This window comes from Aspergillus sydowii (assembly GCF_001890705.1).
Source record: "Aspergillus sydowii CBS 593.65 unplaced genomic scaffold ASPSYscaffold_3, whole genome shotgun sequence".
Taxonomy (NCBI): domain Eukaryota; kingdom Fungi; phylum Ascomycota; class Eurotiomycetes; order Eurotiales; family Aspergillaceae; genus Aspergillus; species Aspergillus sydowii.
Window position 1 is genome coordinate 367,853 of NW_024467861.1, and position 18,974 is coordinate 386,826.

General features: G+C 50.6%; 9 protein-coding genes and 3 non-coding genes across 12 annotated transcripts; 8 read left to right on the forward strand and 4 right to left on the reverse strand.

Annotated features, from left to right (window-relative positions):
• The first annotated feature begins 372 nt into the window (after positions 1–372).
• On the forward strand, positions 373–2,584 carry ASPSYDRAFT_42180 (putative MFS multidrug transporter). Its single transcript, XM_040846424.1, has 6 exons — positions 373–690; positions 746–840; positions 899–1,222; positions 1,283–1,441; positions 1,492–1,853; positions 1,908–2,584. The coding sequence occupies exons 1-6, from the start codon at positions 510–512 to the stop codon at positions 2,452–2,454; spliced, it is 1,668 nt and encodes a 555-aa protein (XP_040704255.1). The 5' UTR covers positions 373–509; the 3' UTR covers positions 2,455–2,584.
• Positions 2,585–2,642: 58 nt separating this feature from the next.
• On the reverse strand, positions 2,643–2,723 carry ASPSYDRAFT_t65. The gene has a single exon. It is a non-coding gene; the product is annotated as a tRNA-Ser (tRNA).
• A 213-nt stretch (positions 2,724–2,936) lies between these two features.
• tfb5 (TFIIH complex subunit TFB5) lies at positions 2,937–3,285 on the forward strand (the record flags this gene model as incomplete). The annotated part of the gene is made up of 3 exons (XM_040851768.1): positions 2,937–2,955; positions 3,012–3,163; positions 3,238–3,285. 3 exons carry the CDS (start codon positions 2,937–2,939, stop codon positions 3,283–3,285), a joined length of 219 nt encoding a protein of 72 aa, XP_040704256.1.
• Positions 3,286–4,175: 890 nt separating this feature from the next.
• On the forward strand, positions 4,176–4,721 carry ASPSYDRAFT_146716 (Hsp20/alpha crystallin family protein; the record flags this gene model as incomplete). Its single annotated transcript, XM_040841648.1, has 1 exon — positions 4,176–4,721. The coding sequence occupies one exon, from the start codon at positions 4,176–4,178 to the stop codon at positions 4,719–4,721; it is 546 nt and encodes a 181-aa protein (XP_040704257.1).
• A 649-nt stretch (positions 4,722–5,370) lies between these two features.
• On the forward strand, positions 5,371–5,451 carry ASPSYDRAFT_t53. Its single transcript has one exon. It is a non-coding gene; the product is annotated as a tRNA-Ser (tRNA).
• Positions 5,452–6,151: 700 nt separating this feature from the next.
• ASPSYDRAFT_42184 (enoyl-CoA hydratase/isomerase family protein) lies at positions 6,152–6,915 on the forward strand (the record flags this gene model as incomplete). Its single annotated transcript, XM_040846425.1, has 1 exon — positions 6,152–6,915. A coding segment is annotated over one exon (649 nt), but the record flags the coding sequence as incomplete, so codon positions are not given.
• Positions 6,916–7,102: 187 nt separating this feature from the next.
• Positions 7,103–7,183, reverse strand: ASPSYDRAFT_t64. The gene has a single exon. It is a non-coding gene; the product is annotated as a tRNA-Ser (tRNA).
• Positions 7,184–8,197: 1,014 nt separating this feature from the next.
• On the forward strand, positions 8,198–8,989 carry ASPSYDRAFT_87038 (rhamnogalacturonan acetylesterase RgaE; the record flags this gene model as incomplete). The annotated part of the gene is made up of 2 exons (XM_040851769.1): positions 8,198–8,297; positions 8,352–8,989. The coding sequence occupies 2 exons, from the start codon at positions 8,198–8,200 to the stop codon at positions 8,987–8,989; spliced, it is 738 nt and encodes a 245-aa protein (XP_040704259.1).
• A 258-nt stretch (positions 8,990–9,247) lies between these two features.
• ASPSYDRAFT_87039 (isochorismatase family protein family) lies at positions 9,248–11,722 on the reverse strand (the record flags this gene model as incomplete). The annotated part of the gene is made up of 1 exon (XM_040851770.1): positions 9,248–11,722. The coding sequence occupies one exon, from the start codon at positions 11,720–11,722 to the stop codon at positions 9,248–9,250; it is 2,475 nt and encodes an 824-aa protein (XP_040704260.1).
• A 753-nt stretch (positions 11,723–12,475) lies between these two features.
• ASPSYDRAFT_28993 (Ketol-acid reductoisomerase) lies at positions 12,476–13,678 on the forward strand (the record flags this gene model as incomplete). The annotated part of the gene is made up of 1 exon (XM_040844586.1): positions 12,476–13,678. One exon carries the CDS (start codon positions 12,476–12,478, stop codon positions 13,676–13,678), a length of 1,203 nt encoding a protein of 400 aa, XP_040704261.1.
• A 321-nt stretch (positions 13,679–13,999) lies between these two features.
• On the forward strand, positions 14,000–15,233 carry ASPSYDRAFT_146892 (threonine/serine dehydratase; the record flags this gene model as incomplete). The annotated part of the gene is made up of 2 exons (XM_040841661.1): positions 14,000–14,300; positions 14,437–15,233. 2 exons carry the CDS (start codon positions 14,000–14,002, stop codon positions 15,231–15,233), a joined length of 1,098 nt encoding a protein of 365 aa, XP_040704262.1.
• A 165-nt stretch (positions 15,234–15,398) lies between these two features.
• ASPSYDRAFT_56022 (uncharacterized protein) lies at positions 15,399–18,779 on the reverse strand (the record flags this gene model as incomplete). Its single annotated transcript, XM_040849139.1, has 6 exons — positions 15,399–16,604; positions 16,662–16,710; positions 17,061–17,182; positions 17,213–17,427; positions 17,669–18,445; positions 18,509–18,779. 6 exons carry the CDS (start codon positions 18,777–18,779, stop codon positions 15,399–15,401), a joined length of 2,640 nt encoding a protein of 879 aa, XP_040704263.1.
• Between the last annotated feature and the right edge of the window lie 195 nt (positions 18,780–18,974).

An 18,974-nucleotide genomic window follows, 5' to 3' on the forward strand; every position in this document is an offset into this window, starting at 1 on the left:
AAAGTATGTAATGAGGGATCGAAGTTATGCCAGTATTTGGATCTGCATATTTGATACCTCATGCGAGATTCCAAACATACTGTAAATTTTTCCAGAGTGGTTACTCAGTCCTCTCAAAAATGACATATTCGGTGCCCGAGGCCAACACATTTTAGTTATACAGTCAAGGCGGGTTATTATTTCGTGGCATGGCGTCATTTGATTATGCGAGGTGCTGCCGGGTGATCTGGCCAAACGGAATGTCTCCTTACATGAGACGTTGGGCAATTATCGGTTGCGTCAATATGGACTTATCGATAAATCCGCTGAGATTTGCTTAGAAATGCACTGTCAGACAGTCGGCAAATACTTGGAAGTTGGAACAAGCCGAGCCGAGATTCCAACTTCTCCCTTAGCTCCAACCTGGACCTATCTCAATTCTTTCTCCAAACCTCTTGCCATCGACATCCATCACGCAAATGGGTCTTTTACCTTGAATTTCCGTCATTTGGACCGTCGACGAAACCGCAATGGCTGCACGCCGTGAATCCGATGCCGAGGCTGTCCTTGAGCAGGCATCCCACGATGAGCAGACGCCTCTGATCAGACGCGACTCCGGCTCCGTCGAGCCACCCACAGCTCATGTCCAGCTATCGTTCAGACGAGGCTTGACAATTCTCCTTACCATGGGGTCATTGATATTCATACAGGGTATTTAATTGCATTACTCGTCCGCAAGCAAGCAGGAGCTAAATCTCCCTCTTAGCCATCAACATGTCGATGATGGCAACGGCACAGTCTCAGATCGCTACCGATCTAGATGCCTTTGACGATACTACTTGGTTCAATTCGGCGTTTATGGTATTTTGACAGCCAGCTCTACAATGTTGTCATCTCGAGTTCCTGACATTTCATCAAGATCGCCGCGTCGTGTACAACGCCTATAGCAGGGCGACTGGCTCAGATATTCACGCCTCGTGTCTACGTTCTTTTTTCCTGCGTCTTGCTAACAATTGGCCTATTAGTTACGGCCGCAGCTCCGAGTCTACCCGTCTTCCTCCTGGGTCGGGCTCTTAGCGGCACCGGCGCCGGTGGGTTGATGGTCACTGGAATTATTCTGACACTGGATCTCGTACATAAAAACCGAAGAGGCGTATTCATCGGTATAGTCAATTTCGCAATGACCTTTGGGGTCTCGCTGGGGGCAGTTCTAGCCGGTCTAGTAGTCCCGGTACTTGGATGGGTAAGAATCATCAATCATCTACTCGCAAATTGAGACCCAGGCCTAACCCTTACCATCCAGCGAGTCATCTTTTGGGTCCAGGCTTCTGCCACTTTAGTGCTTGGTCCGACGCTGTTTTTTGCTATCCCTTCGCATTCTCATCATGAACCGGGAAGCACAAAAACAGCTTCTCTACTTCAACGGCTGAAGAACGTAGATTATGCCGGTGCATTGACCTTGGTAAGACCCCGGTATCTGCCTGCCTCCTGATGACATGCTAATTTTACCAGGCACTCTCTATCTTCCTCTTGCTATTCAGTCTTGCTTCCCCAAGGATACCGATCATGCCCATCGGTCTTTCTCTCGTCTTATTTGCTGTATTTTGGATTATCGAGTCCAAGTTCACCACTGAACCCATTGTTCCAACCGAAGTACTCAAGGCGAGAAGCGTCATGTTCACTTGCCTGGCCGCACTGGCTGCCATGACTGCGCGTTGGGCAGTTCTATTCTACTCGCCCGTATATGCAATGACCGTTCGGAGCTGGTCTCCAGCCTCAGCAGGGCTGATTTTAACGCCGACCAATGCGGGCTTCGGCCTCGGAGGCCTACTAGTTGGTTGGCTCCATATTCGCCACGGAGAGGGTTACTACTGGTGAGGTTATAACGTTCATTCTTTCGTCGTACATTTACTTATTTCGCTCCGCAGGTCAAACGTCATTGCATATCTTATCTTTGCGTTTTCAAACCTCGTACTCGTCGCGCTTTCCACGCAAACTTCAGACACCGCCGTCTACGTTACGGCTATGTTCATAAATGGATTTGCCATCGGCGCATCTATTAACTACGCCTTTGCCCACATTTTATATCTCACTAAAACCGAGGTACATTATATTGTGACCGCCCTTGTCGGCATGTCTCGTGGCTTCGCCGGCAGTTTCGGATCAGCTATGGGCGGCGGATTCTTCCAGCGTGAACTCAAGGCGGGCTTGGAAGATGGATTCGCTCGACATGGTTTGTCTGGAAAAGAAGATCTTGTCCGTAAACTTCTCGGCAGCCCTGCTCTGGTGAAGTCTTTGACGGGTGCTGAAAGGGAGGTTGCTATGCAGAGTTACGAGCACGCCATCCAAATGCTTCTCCTTGGTGGCTTCGTGATCATGGTCGTTGCATCACTTGCTCAAGCTGGAACAGGCTGGACACCACCGCCTGAAGAGCCAGCTGCTGAGAATGTTGAAAATTCGCGTACGGAGGACTAGGCGTTTGTTGCATTGGGTTAGGTTGGTTTACTTAGATTTCTGGGTTTACATATATGTTCTAGAATGGATCGACATCACTGTCAAGAATTTATCACCTTCGCCTTGTTCCCTGCACACCGCTACAGGACCAACCAAGTCAAAGAATAAAAAAAAGATCGTGTGTAATGTGCCAAAAGGCAAAAAAGAATCGACAAGACAGAGATTCGAACTCTGGACCCCGAAGGGATTAGATTTCTAATCTAACGCCTTAACCGCTCGGCCATCTTGCCCGATTTGATGGAAAGTGTGGATTTTTTTGACACTATCCGCCTCCTCTAATAATTCGGTCATGTGACATGCGAACCTATCTCCACCTTTTAACTCCACTAGCGTATCGTGTATCCATGCCTGAACAAGGCCGAAGATCTCCAGACCGTGGCTGATTACGACACTTTCCGGTCTCTCAACATACTCCAAGGTCTTTTGCTGAATATACAAGCAACATGCCGCGCGCTGTGCGAGGTATGATGTCCGCCCCATCTTTCGGCGTATCGCCAGTCTAACCTCCCGCCCACAAGGGGTCCTTATCGAATGCGATCCATCGGTAAAAGCCATTATTCTCAAGTATGACGAAGAGCGACACGACTATATCGTCGAGGACCTGGATGATGACCGCCACCTGGTTATCAAGGAGAGTCAATTACAGAACCTGAAGTTACGGCTGGGAAAGGTGAGAATGGACTGGTCCAGTTCAGTCGCGTTATTGGAAGCGTTGCATTTGCTAATGGGGAATAAATTTGCTAGGAACTTGATGAGAAGGTCATGCAGCCTGATGAGTCGGAGTCCGAGTAAACAATCAAATACGACTTCATATCCAAAGCTCGTGCTCAAAAGTGTGCCTTTCGCTTCCCGCCGACATTTTACCGAACGCGACCGAATGGGCTACCCGCTAGCTGGTTACATACTGTGCGGCTATATTGATGATAATTAGAATGCAGTGAGATGGAAGTTTCAGCCAAATTATCTTGGTATTGGTCTCGCATGTGACTGTCTCCAGATAGACTTGTTCTTATGGTTCGCCCAACGGTTGATGGCTACCCCAGCAACCCAAGGAGTGGCCAGACATCCCAGGCACAGACCATTGAGCTGCATGTGAGCCAAAACCCATGAACTACCATTTCTGAGATATCCCATTGGGTGTCTCAGTTCTACATTGGTAGACGTCTTGATGCAACTGGGCCATGTTTCTTAGAGTTTGATACCCAACCAGAAGACCCGGTGCCTCGCACCGATATTCAATGCCGTACTCGAACTTTCGAGATTCCAATGCAATGGTCTCATGATCGGCAATGGTCTCATGATCAACCATGCAAGTAGACATTGCGTCAGTTTTTCATCGACTCTTCCATCTGGCTGTTGTGGCGAGCTTCATGGTGGTCACGTGATTCCATCGAACCACCGAGAACTACCCAGACTATACTAGATGGTTCATATCTATGATCGCGACATTTCGTGAAACCTCGACCTTTATCTAGAATATCCGGGCTGTATCGAAAAGTGACGATGGTTGCACTCGCCGAGGAGTCTCGAAGGCCGCCAACAGATACATAAGGGTCCTCAAGCCCTTTGCCATCTCGACATCAACTCTCAAGCAAACAACTCGATCACAAACTCAAAGCAAAGCAACCACAACAATTCAAAGCCACTACAACCAACACATTTCTTTACCTACAATCACCACAATGTCTCTCTTCAGGACTGTTCCCACTGCCGGAGACTTCTCTCCTCTCTTCCGCCTCTTGGATGACTACGACACCCACCGCTCCACCAGAGGCCAGAACACCATGCGCTCCTTCGCTCCTCGCTTCGACGTCCGCGAGAGCAACGATGCCTACCATCTAGATGGTGAACTTCCTGGCATTCCGCAGGACAACATCGACATCGAGTTTACCGACCCCCAGACCTTGGTCATCAAGGGCCGCGCTGAGCGAGAATACCAATCCGCCAACGCCGATCATCAGGCCCGGGTTGAGGCTGAATCTCCGACTCCCGAGGAGGGAAACGAGGTGACCAAGGTCTCCGGCGAGAAGCGAGTGTCCACCACCAAGACCAGCAACAAGCCCCGCTACTGGGTTAGCGAGCGCTCTGTCGGCGAATTCCAGCGCACCTTCAGCTTCCCGACTCGTGTCAACCAGGACGATGTCAAGGCAAACCTGAAGAACGGAATCCTCTCTCTTGTTGTGCCTAAGGCTGCGCCCCCGAGCTCGAAGAAAATCACCATTCAGTAAACGGGCCAGCCAGCCAACCAATTCATCACAAGCAAGATGAAAATGGATCGGATCGTTTGATATGAGTTCACGAGTGTTCTTGTTTTGACTGTTTCGCTTCGCATAGCATAGTCGGTGGTTTTGGCTGTTGTACTTTTATATTCTTAATACTTGTCTTGTACTATAGTACACTCATTATTGAATTAATCGAATCAATATTCACGATCAGTTTCCGCTTCCTTCGCGTTTCGCCTTTGAAGTTGGTAGATCCTAGCTAGCAAGACAATCAAAAATCATAATCATCTATTTATTGATATTAGTCTCTCCGTCGTCAATAGTAGTCGCCTTCGGATAATTAGACGCATACTCATTGGATTCATCAACAAATCATCCATCTAAAGGAGAATCAGGACTAAACTTACCACAAATATATATCCGATCCGGCGGCTGATTTTGTACTGCGCATCCGCGCTAAGAATTGAAATAATTATCAAACCTTGATCTATTTAATATTACTGCATTCCAGAGAAGCCAATCTTACCAAGGTAACCTGCTCCCTGTGTGTAGGAGCGATACATCGCAAATTTGACAGAATAGTTCTCTCTGTTAAGCTGTACATTTTTTTGTTAGAATCGTAGTTGCAAGTGGTCTTCAAATTTTCATCAATTCGGGCAAGATGGCCGAGCGGTTAAGGCGTTAGATTAGAAATCTAATCCCTTCGGGGTCCAGAGTTCGAATCTCTGTCTTGTCGATATCTTTTTGTTTTTTTCCTTCCTTTCTTTTTAGCCGTTTTGCAATGCATCGCAACAACTCCTGTGTAACAGCCCTACTAATCGACAACTTACGGACTTGTTGCGCATCTATCATTGGATCGGTCGCTGCGAGCCACTGCGAGCCGAGGCACGTGAAACCGCCTATTGAGAGCCAGTTTCCATCTGAAATCGGACATCCAGCTGCTCCCCGCATGAAACCGCCTCCGCATCGTTGCTCGATTGTATTGGGCTACCTACTCCCTTTTTTACCGGACTGGTCGCGCTTGGATACGCACGGAGGATGACTTACTGACCTTGCATCGCGGATCCATTCCTACGGGATGCGTGGTAGCACCAGTACACCGACTAACCATCTCTCCACTTATTCTTAACCTCGGCTGCATAGCTTGGCCGCTATCTTGATATAAATCACACCAGAACGTCTTCCAGTTAAGCCTAAATAACAAAGACACGACGCATATATTAGCTATATAAACTAAACTGACACCATGGCCTCCAACTACTCACCAAAACACTTTAACATCACATTCCCCCAAGAATATGTCGCGCACGTCGAAATCAACCGGCCGAACCAGCTGAATGCGTTCTTCGAAGCGTACGTCCAAAGCATAAGAACTTCCTCCCCTCTCTCCAAAGCCATACAAATCAACCCAAGCTGACACCCAAATCCTCGTGTAGCATGTGGATCGAACTCGGCCACATCTTCAAGCAACTCTCCACCGATCCATCTGTCCGCTCAATAGTCCTCTCCGGCGCCGGCGACAAGGCATTCACAGCAGGTCTGGACGTAAAGGCTGCGTCGCAGGGCCTCCTCTCCGATAACTCATCAGACCTCGACTCCGCCCGCAAAGCCGTACATCTACGCCGCGAGATCGCCTCCTTCCAGGAGTGCGTCTCCTCGCTCGAGAAGTGCGAGAAACCAGTTATCGTCGTGCTGCACGGCTTCTCACTCGGTCTGGCGATTGATCTCTCCACGGCGGCGGATGTGCGGGTCTGCGCTAAAAACACCAAATTCGCTGTCAAGGAGGTGGATATCGGTCTTGCGGCGGATGTGGGCACGCTGAGCCGGCTCCCAAAGGTTGTTGGCAACTTTGGCTGGGTGAAGGATGTTTCTCTAACGGCGAGGGTGTTCGGGGCCGAGGAGGCGCTGCGCGTCGGGTTTGTGAGTCAGGTGTATGATGAGAAGGAGGGTGCTGTGCGTGCTGCGATTGAGCATGCGGGTCTTATGGCGAGTAAGAGTCCCATTGCGGTACAGGGAACCAAGGAGTTGCTGAATTGGTCGCGGGATCATACGGTCCAGGATGGTGAGTTTCCCTTCCTTTCTTGAGCTGTTTGTAGTTTGTGCTAGCGTATATTCTTGTGCTGGATGCGAGGCTGACAGGCTGCTACTATCTAGGTCTCCGATACACGACAGTCTGGAACAGTGCGGCGCTGCAGACGGGCGACGTCCAGGCGGCGTTATTATCTGGTATACAGAAGCGGAAGCCCACCTTCGAGAAGCTGTAGATTTGCTACTACCACACCACTATTGTAAATACTATTGGATATCCGAAACGAAAGTAAATTAAAATTCAAGGCTTAAAAAAATAGTTTAAGTATACAGACAAAAAAAAAAAGCAAAAAAAGAATCGACAAGACAGAGATTCGAACTCTGGACCCCGAAGGGATTAGATTTCTAATCTAACGCCTTAACCGCTCGGCCATCTTGCCCGGTAGATGTTAAACATCTAAATTGAATGCATAATAAGTCAAACCGATAGCTCTCTACTTTTTCACTACAAAGTGACAAAAATGTACGCTGGTCTTTTCCCGAGTCAAAACGCCTTGGATTGAAGCTTTCACATAATGAGGTAAATTCCAGTTTGCCAAGATGTTATCTAATCTCCCGTAAGTTATGGGCCCCAGGACACATGGCCGTAAAGTTAAAACTAAGCGTATAAGCAACAAGCAACAGATCAGACAAGAAGCCGCTCCCTTGACCCGTGTCCGCACAGCATGCTTACCCACCTTAGACTTTGCAGTATTCCCCCGGATGAAGAAGTTCAGCCGGGATATCAAGGGCCCTACTTCTACGCACAGGGACATATTCAATCTCGGAAGGAGCTTTTGATAGGTGGAGAAAGGCAGCCCCCCTGGTGGTTTCACCAGGTCGGATGATCATCGTCATTTTTGACGCGGGGAATTTCCAGTTGACACATTCTGCATGATACTTATGTGCAGTGGCTTATTTGGTTCATAGCCTGTGTGGGAGCTCCGGCCTTCCTCGATTCTCGCTTTCATCTCCTGGAATATATTTGGGTTGGTAAATAATAGATCCTTCGCAAGACGCTGGCAGTGTTTTGACTTGACCCACAAGGTCTATACGAAACCCTAGTACTAATGTGACCTTCAGCCATAGCGCTCAAGGCAAGTCGGTGACATATTCCATGAAACGAACTCCCGCTGGGCCGAGTTTCATCAACCTCTTTCGGAGTTTATGTGGGGACCGGGAGAATGGTTGACTGACATACCCTTCGTCGGGGGGTAAAACGCCGAGAATGACAACATGTTCCACGTATACGATGTCTTTCGCACCAAAGAGAGTGCCCAATAACCCAGATAGGGACGTGTGAGGTCGGCTTGGGTATATAAAGAGCCATGCGTCGCGTTCGAATCGAGTATGTGTTCTCGTTCACCAGAGCAAATTGAGGCTTCGAACCACGAAAGCTGTCAGACACCTTCAAAATGAAGTCCGTTGCCCTTTCTACACTTTCTCTTCTCCCATGTGCGCTGGCACAAACGGTTTACCTTGCTGGTGACTCCACCATGGCGTCGAGCACTCCCGGTATGTACTCCCTTCAATCTCCCAAGGGTGTACCAGGCTAAGTAAACATCCTAGGATGGGGCGATTACATCGCGGACAGCCTCTCCGTCGAGATCTCAAACCAGGCTATCGGTGGTCGCAGCGCACGCTCCTACACCAGAGAAGGCCGCTTCCAGGCGATCGCAGACTCCCTCCAAGAAGGCGACTACGTCGTCATCGAGTTCGGACATAACGACGGCGGTTCCCTTTCCGACGACAACGGCCGCACAGACTGCCCAGGTACCGGCGACGAGACATGTGAGACCACGTACGATGGCGTCGCCGAAACCGTCCTCACCTTCCCCAAGTATCTGGAGAACGCCGCGCAGCTCTTCCTGGATAAGGGTGCTAAGGTCCTGATCTCCAGCCAGACCCCGAACAACCCCTGGGAGACCGGCGAGTTTGCCTATAGTCCTAATCGCTTTGTTGAGTACGCCCAGTTGGCGGCTGAGACCGCAGGTGTTGAATATGTGGACCACGGGGCTTATACCGCTGCCATTTTCGAGTCCCTGGGCGCGGATACAGTCAATTCTTACTACCCTAACGACCACACCCACACCAACGATGCAGGCTCTGATGTTGTCGCCGACGCATTCCTGAAGGCTGTTACATGCAGCAGTGTTGCTCTGAACGATGTGTTGTCAACAACTGATTTCGCTGGCGAATGCTTGTAGTCAATTGATGGGTATCGCGGCTATATATGAAATCAAGATATGGACGAGAAGCAATACAACAGATGTTCATAAGACGTATATATCGCTGTATAATTAAACCACAAGAAGCCGAAGAAGATAAATAAATAAATAGAAGCGGTAAGACCAGGCCTGAGGTAACGTCGTCAATTCTAGTTGGTTCTTATTATATAGTGGGAATCGTAAATCTCGTTTCATCGTCGCTGTGGGCCCCAGCTGAGCTAAATGCTGGATAGGGCATCATTTTAATTCCTCAAGTACTGTTCTGACATTGCCACGCTTCCCGACTCGGTTGTAGTACTGAGACAGGTTGGGATATGTCTTATCCGAAATTGGCCCTCGGGTTTGGACAATGTCTTTTAAGACTGGCCAGAGAGCGCAGTCGTCGATTGCTAGGGTGTTCCCACCGAGATAAGACTGACCGTCTAGAGCCTTTTCCCACGAAGTCAGCACATCAAGCTCGGTCTCTTCCCCCTTTTCACGGCATTCGCGCCATTTCACAAACAGGCTATCAATGTCGGATAAATCCTTGCCACCGCGCAACACCTCCACGCCTGGTCGGTCTGAGCTCGCGGAGCGCTGGGCCAGGTAACTCAATATCGCGATATCGCCGGAAATGTTTGTGCCATCGCAATCGATATACACTGGTAACTTCGTCTCATCGCCTGATATCAGGCCAGGAGGTGATGCTGTGTTGTATCTGACGCCATTCTCACTTAAAGCAATCTGAACTCGCAGATTAGCTGTCTCATCTTGGCTTAGTACCAGCTTTATTGTAGCCGGCGTGACAAAGTTTACAACGTCAAAGCCTTTGCCATAAGTGGCATCCCAGTCAAAGTCGAGAGACCTATTCTCTTCTCCAAAAGCGCGTACCAGTCGTTCAGTTTCTTCCGCGTCACCGTGTATTACGGGATGTGCTTCACTTTCGACCTTGGACACGGCACCCTGTCCCCAGATTGTATCGCCATTAGGGTCTAGGAAAGTGCCAATATGTCGAAAGGTGAGCGAAATCCTCTGCCCTCCATGGGAACACTCCTCTATTGATTTCTCCGACTCCTGACGTTTGTCAGGTTTAATGCCATGAAGCCAGCGAGAGTTCGTCTTTTCACCCAATACAAAAAGCGACTCGTGAGGCATGGGCACGCGCTGACTGAGTCTGCCTGAGCCTTCTTCGTTTTCTGAACCTTTTTGGCGGAGTACCATGACTCGCTCTGCACCGAGACTGACATTGCAAATTGACGAACCTCGAACAATGTCGAGAGTCTTATCCGAATGCTCGGAGATTCGGTCCTGCCCATTACGGTAGAGTTGGATGAGCACATGATTCAAAGGGTGTCCAAGAATACGTTCTACTATAAGGCGAACCTGATCCACAGTCGAGGTAAAAGATTCGAATGGAGGGGACTCGTCTGCAGGATGACGGTAGATTGGTATCGAACCGTCTGGTGAGGTCTTTCCTTGAACGGCAACGAGACGGGGCACCTGCCCAGACATGTGGTACATCCTCTGCCAAACTACTTCATCGCGAATACGCTCAAACGAATTCTCGGGCATATCAATATCATAGACAATTCGGGAATCGCCTTCCCCAATGACATCGCCTGGGCGACAGATATTCAAGGAAGGCTTTAACTTCCTTACTCGGCGGGATTGCGTCCGTGACGAGCCGGACTCATTCTGGTCAGGTCGTTTGCGGCGTACCTTTGCTCGTGTTGGCTTATCTCCCGGTTCGGATATGTGGGACTGTTCACCTCGTTCAGCGTAATAAGTGCGATTTCGCCCACGAGTCAATTCTGCAAGCTCTTTGAGGTGACCATGTTCGTCATCAGACATTTCGGCCAAGAGATCGTCGAGCCTATGGCGTCTCAAAGGAGGCTCTGGGGATCGCGGTTTGATGTCTGAGGTTCTGCTGAGTTTTACACCAAGCCCCTCCAGATCCCCTTCAATTCCGGACGGGGGCAGAGGCTGTGCTAGACGTGGTTCGCTACGTGCAATCTGATCGGTCTCGTCGCGGTCAAGTTCGTCTAGAAGTTCTTGAGAAGTGATGCCGTTAGCTCCTAGGATGTCGGCCATATATCGCATGGCCGCCTCGTGTCTGAAGAAGCTTCGGTAGCCTAAACAGTCCTCGACTAAGTAAAGCGTAAAGCCGTGACGGACAGCGTCAAGTGCGGTAGCGTAAATCGAGGCGTTGGAGAGAGATCCGCAGAGGTAAAGCTCTGTTATGAAGCGTGTGCGTAACGAAAGAACCAGACCAGGAGATGACAAGGCTGAATAATCTGATTTATCTACCAGAATATCTGAATCCGCATCAACAGCGGCGAGTAGCGGGGCGGGGAATTGAGCTCCAGTAGTTTGAGGAAGACAGCAGCGCGGGGTCTCGGTCGAAAGAAAGGCTTCCTCATGGACAGGGCCTCCCAGCTCAGGATCTGTTGACTGTTTCTTGATCGCGTCCTCGGCCCGGTTTATAACGACTAAATCCTGGCCATCTGCGCTGAGCAGCGGTTGTCGTGACTCATAATACGAACGAACCCAGATGACATCGCCCGTGCGACGGAAGGCATTCGCAAGCGATGGAAGGATCTCGACGATCTCCGTCGTATTCGGGACATAGAGGCCGCCATTTGACCGAACGAAGTCGTTCTGAAAGTCGAGCAGGAGGAGTGCTTTTCGGGTCTGGATTTGTGGCAGATCACCGAAGGCGGAAAAGAAATCCATATTAGCTGCACATGGCCAAGAGGAGGGGTGCGAAAGGGGAGAGGAGTTCGAGAGAAGAGAGATAACGGTCAGCTTTTCAATGGACTTGAACCCCCAGAGGCAAAGGTCTCGGAAAAAAGTTGCGCGAGGAATCAGGAAAAAGCCGCAGACGGCTTTCAAGGTTAAAGTGGATTGGAGACCATGTGCTACGTAAGTCAAAGTGCGCCGCACTTTGAAACGTACTTTAAAAGGTACTTTGGACTTTGGAGTCGCGAGATGCAGCCGAGCTGTAGAGAGTACTTTGTTTAGTGAAACCTTAGGCATAAACAGACACCTCAGGCAGAAGCGGGGTCCACAATTGCAAAGTTGCAGTATTGTCGGGAAAGTATAGATGTCGAGAGTTTCGAGTCCGACTCCAGATTCTAGAGCATAGAGAGACCGGGGTGACAGACGCCGGGGTGAGGCCGGACCATTACTATTCTGCCCAAGCAATTGAGTTCATCACTGAGTCTTGCAGGCTCCATCAGCGGAACTAGACGTTGACTCCGAGACCCAGAAAAGGCGGACCGACATCGGGCTCCATTCACCGGGGAGGGTGAAGACAACTCCGAATCACGTGTAGCCCCAGTAACTGGACCTCCCCCAGCAACGACTTTATAAGCTTCTGCGTCCCCGTCCGGTGGTGACTCTTTTCTCTCTCTCCTATCATCCTTCTGCATTTTCAATTCCTTTCAATTCCTCCAATCTCCCCTCCTCTCCCCCAATCCTCACACAATGGCTTCCCGTGGTCTTCCCCGTGCCCTCCGTGTGGCTCGCGTCGCCGCCCCACGATCTGTCGTCTCCGCCGCCCTCCCCCGGCCTTCTCTGGCAAAGGTTGCTGCCAATGCCGTTCCCCGTGTGTCGACCCCCATTGTCCCCGTTCGTGGTGTCAAGAACATCACCTTCGCCGACTCCCAAGAGACTGTCTACGAGCGCTCCGACTGGCCCCGTGAGAAGCTCCAGGAATACTTCAAGAACGACACCCTTGCCCTCATCGGTTACGGTTCTCAAGGCCACGGCCAGGGTCTGAACCTGCGTGACCAGGGTCTCAATGTCATCGTTGGTGTCCGCAAGGATGGTGCTTCCTGGAAGGAGGCCGTCCAGGATGGCTGGATCCCCGGCAAGAACCTTTTCGATGTCACCGAGGCTGTCCAGAAGGGTACTGTTATCATGAACCTTCTCTCTGATGCCGCTCAGAGCGAGACATGGCCCACTCTTAAGCCCCTCATCACCAAGGGCAAGACTCTCTACTTCTCCCACGGTTTCTCCCCCGTTTTCAAGGAGAAGACCAAGGTCGATGTCCCCAAGGATGTTGACGTTATCCTCGTTGCCCCCAAGGGTTCCGGCCGTACCGTCCGCACTCTCTTCCGTGAGGGTCGTGGTATCAACTCTTCCATCGCCGTCTTCCAGGACGTCACTGGCAACGCCAAGGAGCGTGCCATTGCCATGGGTGTCGCCGTCGGTTCCGGCTATCTGTACGAGACTACCTTCGAGAAGGAGGTCTACTCTGACCTCTACGGTGAGCGTGGCTGCCTTATGGGCGGTATCCACGGTATGTTCCTTGCTCAGTACGAGGTTCTCCGTGAGCGTGGCCACAGCCCCTCTGAGGCTTTCAACGAGACTGTTGAGGAGGCCACCCAGTCCCTGTACCCCTTGATTGGTGGCAACGGTATGGACTGGATGTACGCCGCCTGCTCTACCACTGCCCGCCGTGGTGCCATCGACTGGTCCAGCCGCTTCAAGGACAACCTTAAGCCTCTGTTCAACGAGCTCTACGACAGCGTCCGTGACGGCACCGAGACCCAGCGCTCCCTGGACTACAACTCCCAGAAGGACTACCGCGAGAAGTACGAGAAGGAGATGCAAGAGATCCGTGATCTCGAGATCTGGCGCGCCGGAAAGGCCGTCCGCTCTCTCCGTCCCGAGAACCAGAAATAAATTAATGCGATGTACAAACCTGGGTTGGGAAAAGTTACGAATGTACCATGACTTTATATTTTCTGTTCATACAATAATACCAATACAAGCATTAGCTTAAGGCTGTTATCCTCGAGTATCGTAGACTTTCTCTCAATTGACTCACACTTTGCCGATTTCGCAACCTGTGGAGATAATTCAATAATCACTCCAAAATTTTGCTAACTCCAACAACTCCGCAATTCGCTTCCACCCCACCAAATTGATCCCTCGGTCATAAGACTTCGTTCTTCCTTGCAAGACAAACTCGTCACCGTCTCATCTCAATTTCAAGTCCTTAAAATGTCACTCACGGCCCCAACTCCGAGCTCCATCCAAGAAGCCTACAATCTGATAACACCCTACGTCCACCGCACCCCGCTCCTCACGAACCGAACCCTCAACATTATCGCCTCAACCCCGCAAACCCCAGATGCGCTTGTTGGCACCCCCTTCGAAGGCTCGTCCCCAGCACAGCCGAAAATAAACTTCTTCTTCAAATGCGAGAACTACCAGCGCATTGGAGCCTTCAAGGCGCGGGGTGCGTTCCATGCGCTGCTGAGGCTAATTGAGCGCGTCGGGGAGGAAGAGGTTAAAAAAAAGGGTGTAATCACGCATAGTTCTGGTTCGTTCCCATCTGCATCATCAAATTGCTCGGACGCCAGCCGATCTGGTGAAATATTGCGTGGAATATGCATTGATTGGCTTTTTTGGGGGTGAAATAGGAAACCACGCGCAAGCCCTCGCCCTCGCTGCTTCAACCCTCGGCATCCCCGCGTACATCATCATGCCGCGAATTAGCACGCCCTCGAAGATCGCAGGGACGCAATCCCACGGTGCGGAGGTGATATTCAGCGGGTCAACGAGCGTGGAGCGGGAAGCTGTTGTTGCGGAAGTCCAAGCGCGGACGGGGGCCATTCTTGTCCCACCCTATGACGATTTCAATATTATATGCGGCCAGGGTACTACGGGGCTAGAGATGCATGTGCAGTATCTTGACGCTGTGAAAAGGGAGTCTAAGTTAAGCGTGCATAATAAGAATGGAAGTGGTGGAGCCGGACTAGATGCCGTGATCACGCCCGTTGGAGGCGGGGGGTTGAACTCGGGAGTTGCGACATTTTTCTCGGATAAGGAGACGAAGGTCTTTGGCGCGGAGCCAAATTTTGAGGGTGCAGATGATTGTCGACGTGGGCTTGATGCCGGACAAAGGGTTGAGAGCGTGAAGACGTTGACGATTGCGGACGGGTTGAGAACGCCGGTGGGTGTGCTTAATTGGGAGGTTATTTCGGATAAAAAGAAAGTGGCCGGCGTATTTTCTGTCTCTGAGGAGCAGATTAAGGCGGCTATGAGGCTTGTTCTGGAGCGGATGAAGGTGGTTGTTGAGCCGAGTGCTGTTGTAGGTCTGGCCGTCTGTTTGTATAACGAGGAGTTTCGGCGTCTTGTTGAGAAGGAGGCGCCGGATGGTTGGGATATTGGAATTGTCTTCAGTGGAGGGAATACAACTGTTGAGGCTATTGGGAAGTTGTTCAGTTCATAGACCCCGCGATTAGATAGATATCAGCTTGGTTTGGACATGGCACTGGAACGGAGGGCCAAGAACAACATTCAAAGCGGATAATATAACTTCGCAGAAACGGCCATCTATATATAGATAGCGAGTGCGGTTAAAAGGTCACTGGAACATTTCAAGTTGGCGCTATAGTTAACTGAATGCAATCCCCTCTCGCCCAACATTAAATGTGAACTCTCCGCCTCCTCGCTTCTTGAGCTCCTCCAGTATCCTCCGCGGCCAATCCTCTCGTCCCCATCCGTTTACTGATCCCAAGAACTCTCCCCTCATCACCATCTCCTGGCGCATGGGTGCATCCTTCTGGGCCTCATGGACGGTTACATTAGGCGGAAACGGGCGAACGACTTCCCGTTGCAATACAAGCCGCAAGGTAGGAAATAACCCCCATGGGGGCGGTAGGGGAGAGCGAAAAGACGGGGTTTTAAGTACGGTGTCTAATGGATTATACGAACCCCAGGGCACAGATGGATTCTCCGTTGGTCTCCCGGTAGAGGAAGTAGTGGTATATATGACGGAGCAATCAAAAATATCTTGCAACCTCTTCAAGCTTGTCACCAAATCGGCGTATACATCTGCGATGTGGAAACTCTCTTTCTGGAAGCGTTTGCGTTCAATTTCGGCTGCGGACCTGCCAATATCCTCAATTCTGGTGATTTCGTCTTGTAGCTTATCTTGCCAGATGAAGGCAGTTGCGCTGTCAATAAATATTGCTTTGAGAGCTCGGTTGGTTGATGGGTGTCTGTTGAGCTCGAGAAGATATGCATCTAACGACTGCAGCGTAGCGAGCAGTGCCAAAGACGACTGTGGCCGGAAAACATGGACGTGTCGTAGAGCCTCAAAAGCCAGAGAGTCAATGGATTCATCTAGAGATGTATCTGGCGAGAAATTTTCTACACTCGTCTGGAGCTTGTTTTGGATGACTCCGCGAGCAACGGCACGTAGACGCTGGGCATCAAAACGGCCATCATTGTCAATGAATACAACTGCAGAATCCGAGCCATCAAGTGAGGCTCCATTAAAATTGGATGGCAGCACTGCCGTCGCAATCAAGTGGTATAGCACTTGAGATTTTCCAGCTGCCGACGAGGTGCTGGAGATCTCCACGACAGGATACGGCCGACTATGAAACACCGGCTGGACGGGCACTTCGATATGAGCCGGTTCACGATCTGCTGCAGTTGAGGTGAGATCCACCTGGCCACCAGCATTGTTCTCCTCTACATAAGACAAGTTATGTAGAGGCTGAGGTGATGGCAAGAAGATCCCCAGAAGCTCATCGATGGGTGCAATACCGAAACGGGTTCTGGTGTTTTGTGAGCTCCCCAAGTCATGCAGCAGCTAAAGCCAGAGTCAGTAAAATCTTACATCACATATAATAGGCGAAGATCAAAATACCTCGTCTAGGCCCTCTTCATGTACTTCGAGGAGTAGTTTCTCCCCGAAACTGGCGGCCATTTGTGAGCCTTGTAAATGTATCATTAATCACATAGTATTTCAAGAGAAATTCATCCGTGAATAGTGGCAATGGCCTAAGCCATGACAATCAAGGAGGCAAGAAGCCTGAGCATTGGGACATAGAAGTGGGAGATGGGATGATGGCTCAATACCGGCGGCTTTTCTCAGTTGCGGTAACTCCGACCATTTGTTCGACCATTTGTTCCGCTCTCACCCCGTTGACTTTCCATACTCCTCTGCACAACACACCACCGTCCACCTTCTTCTTGTACATATATATAGCTTTATCACTTGCCATACGAACAGCTCCTGCAATTCCGCAAAGTTGCCGATCGCCACCAATGGCACCCCTCGTCCCCGTCTTCTCTGCCGAAAAGCTTCCGGAACATGTGAACATCGTGACCAAGAACTTCCGAGAAAAGCGCCGCAAGGGCGGTGCTGTGGAGCTTGAAAAATGCAAGCTTTTGGAAATGGTACAGTATTCATGCAACCCTCCTCAAGACGGGATCCCCAAACCGGGGGTTGTGGTTTGCAAACCGGTGGTGCGACTGTTCAGACGGTAGGTAGTCAAGCTCTCCAGTGTTGCACGTTGAAAAATCGCGAACGGGCTGACTTTTCCTTAGATGCGCAGGAGGATTAACCGTCGAGACAACTTCATGGGAACCTATTCGGCAAGCGCAAGAAGACGCGGAGCGAAAAAGCGAGGCTCAGGATAATTCAAAGGTCTGACACCGGCGAGAACGGACAGCATTTTGCAAATACGGAGTTTGGGTTGGGGTTTGCTTGCTTCTACGGATACGACATGATAGCGATTTTCATGACAATCTCAATTATACTACACATGGGTATCTTATCGAATAATGCTATAAACATAAATGTTGTCAAACGCCCGACGCCGCTATGATGCTCCTCTCCATATCAAACCCGATTGTCGGCTTCTCACGCACTTACCCAGCTCTCAACTCTTGATAGATCTGGATTCTGCTTCGCGTTGGCCGACTTCTCGTCCGGCCTCTGCCTTGATGACGTCGCGTTTCGCCGCCAGAGACCCCTTTCACAGTTTATAATCGGCGGCAGTTCTATGCCGGCTAAGCCCTTGGTCCTACCTGGCTTCGCTTCAGTCTCCGCGGTGGCACCAGACTCCTCGACCTCCGTCGCATTAAAGCTGTCCACGGCTGCATTCTTCGGCGCCTTTTTGGATAGACTCTTAACCGTCTTTTCAAACATGCTCTCGAAGCTCTCCGGTTTCCTACCCCATTGCTTCTTATCACGGGCCCCAGAGCCGGGCTGACTGTCCTTGAATGCGGCCCGAGCTAGCTTACGCAACGCTTCCTCGCCGTGCCGCCCATCATCGGCTGCGCGCTCACGGATTTTGCGCTGATCTCGCTCTCGCTCGGTGAAAACTGGTGTGTGGCGGTAGGTATGCTTGCTCGGGAACTCGGGGAAATGCTTCGGAATATATGGACTTCTGGCGCGATCATCTTCTCCACTTAACTCTGGTTCGAGAGAAGGCAAGATCTTGAAATCATCCTCTTCTTCAGGCGGAGGGCTTGGTAGCTGTGTAGGGATTGGCTCAGTCTTTGGAGGAGGCTCTAGGTGTGGAAGTAGCGAATCGACAGGCAGGGAGTGGCGCTTCAAGGCATATTCAAAGTCGTGTGGTATTGGTTGGAGGCGTCGACTCGAGAGCATCGACGTGCGCACGTATGATGCAAGTCGGAAAAGATCTAACACAACCATTGTCAACAATTGCTTCTATAACGATATCTTCTAATCCGTCGATAACATACACTCCTCTGCCGCATCGCGGAAACTCTCAACCGCCAGAGGATCCGCGATCTCAAAGCCAGAATTCTGTAATGACTGTCCAATAATGCGACTCATAACCCCGTCGACGTAGGCGTCATCGGCGATAGCAGGCTCCGGTAAGCTCAAGTCAACAGGTTCACGTAAACGATGGTGATGGTGGTAAGGACGCTTGATTCGTTTCGCATCAGGGTCGGCCGCCTGTTCGGAAAATGTCGAGAATGACCGTTTGACGGCCGGCTCCGGTGGCGCCATTGCAGAGTGTAGTTGAGGGCAGGGTGAATGAGTGAGTTGTCACAGTTGAACGCGATGATGAAGCCAAGCAGCAGATCCCGTGCAGTTCCACGTGACTCTGGCTTCAGGCATCAACTCGCAGCTGCCTTAAAGTATTTCGAGTCAAAAGTGACTCTTTCAAGGCATTGACCGATGTCTATTTATGACTTACTAATG